The 1,708-nt window shown below is 43.7% G+C and overlaps 1 protein-coding gene across 1 annotated transcript in view; it reads right to left on the bottom strand.

Annotated features, from left to right (window-relative positions):
* Positions 1–599: 599 nt before the first annotated feature.
* Positions 600–1,708, bottom strand: part of Mc4r (melanocortin 4 receptor) — a 1,742-nt gene continuing 633 nt past the window's right edge. Inside the window, exon 1 of the mRNA XM_031365918.1 lies at positions 600–1,708. This exon is cut by the window's right edge and continues 633 nt beyond it. Within this exon, the coding sequence (XP_031221778.1) occupies positions 893–1,708 (816 nt within the window). The 3' untranslated portion in view covers positions 600–892.

The raw sequence follows: 1,708 nt of genomic DNA on the forward strand, positions 1-1,708 counted from the left end.
ATGAAGTGAATGCTGGAACTCTCACTGCAGAGGCAGCTGTTCTGGATGTTTCTGTAGGAAATGGATCCCTGGTAAGAGGCCAAAAAGACTTCATTCCGTTTGGTCACTTATGGTTGGGTATCATTTGGCATAGGGAATTTCAGCGTGGCATAGACAGTTTATATTTATCAGGACACTTTCATCTTAATAGTAGGAATGTCCACTACCCCAGCTGAGTTGCCGGTGTGAACTCTGAGTCTCAGGCAATGAACCTTTCCATCTTGGGGAAATGCATGTGACTGAAATCTTACTTTCTCCTCAGGAGCTGCCTCTTCCCCCCTTCCTCTCTCCTTTATTTAAAAAGAAGCATCAGTATATTTGAACAGAAAGCATAATAGGTAAGCTTTTATTCAGTTGCTTGAAATTTCACTAATTGAGCTGACTCATTAAACGGTCAAGCATCTAGTGTTTAGATATTTCCCCATAAACAGTGGAATCAAGCTTCTGCAGCACTGCGGGGTTAATACATGAAAACAGCTGAGAACACATTTAATAAGGCTCTGATAGCTGCTACTACAGAAAGAACAAGTGTTGAATCTTGATAAATAACAGGAAAGAAACATTGTCAAAGTTTTAATAAGGGTGTCTGTTTTTCTTTCATGTAAATCCATAGCGCCCACACTATAGAGAATGTAAATAAGCATTTTACAAACAAAAAAAATTAGCATGTCAACAAACATAACACGTTGAGATATTTTTTCCATGTCAAAAGTCATAAACTTACATTTATACAGTAGATATTTTCAACCGAAGCACTACACAGTAGAGGCAGCTATTGAGAAGTACACTGCTCAGGTCGTGCCAGAGTGACAAAGTCTGCAGGTCTCTACTTAGTATACCCTCTGTCTCCCACTTAATACCTGCCAGGCAACTCACAGATGCCTCCCAGGGGATAGAAACAGATGATCTCTTTGAAGGTTTTCCTTAGTTCTTGACTTCGGAGGGCATAAATGAGAGGGTCGATGACGGCGTTACACATGATCAGTATGAGATACAAGTTAAAATGAGACATGAAGCACACGCAGTATGGATTCTGAGGGCAAGAGATGTAGAACAGTAAGTGGAGGAAGAATGGGGCCCAGCAGACCACAAAGACTCCAATCAGGATGGTCAAGGTAATTGCCCCCTTCATGTTGGCACCCTGGCGGATGGTACCTGTGCCTGGGAGGACAGCAATCCTCTTAATGTGAAGCCTTGCCATCAGGAACATGTGGACATAGAGAGAGGCCATGAGAACCAGCATGGTGAAGAACATGGATATGAGGCAGATGATGACAGCACTGCTGTCCGAGTAAATGATGAAGAGAACGCCCGACACCGTGCAAGCTGCCCAGATACAACTTATAATGATCCCGACCCGCCTAACGGTCATAATGTTATGGTACTGGAGCGCGTAAAAGATAGTGAAATACCTGTCCACGGCAATGGAAAGCAGGCTGCAAATGGATGCAAGCAAGGAGCTACAGATCACAGAGTCAATGACATTATCAATGTTCACGGTGAAGCTCTGGGCGTCCGTATCTGTACTGTTGAGCAAGGTGATGACGATGGTTTCCGACCCATTCGAAACGCTCACCAGCATATCTGCCACAGCCAGGCTACAGATGAAAAAGTACATGGGGGAGTGCAGGTTCTTGTTCTTGGCTATCGCCACGATCACTAGAATGTT

Source organism: Mastomys coucha, unplaced genomic scaffold (genome assembly GCF_008632895.1).
Source record: "Mastomys coucha isolate ucsf_1 unplaced genomic scaffold, UCSF_Mcou_1 pScaffold13, whole genome shotgun sequence".
NCBI lineage: Eukaryota > Metazoa > Chordata > Mammalia > Rodentia > Muridae > Mastomys > Mastomys coucha.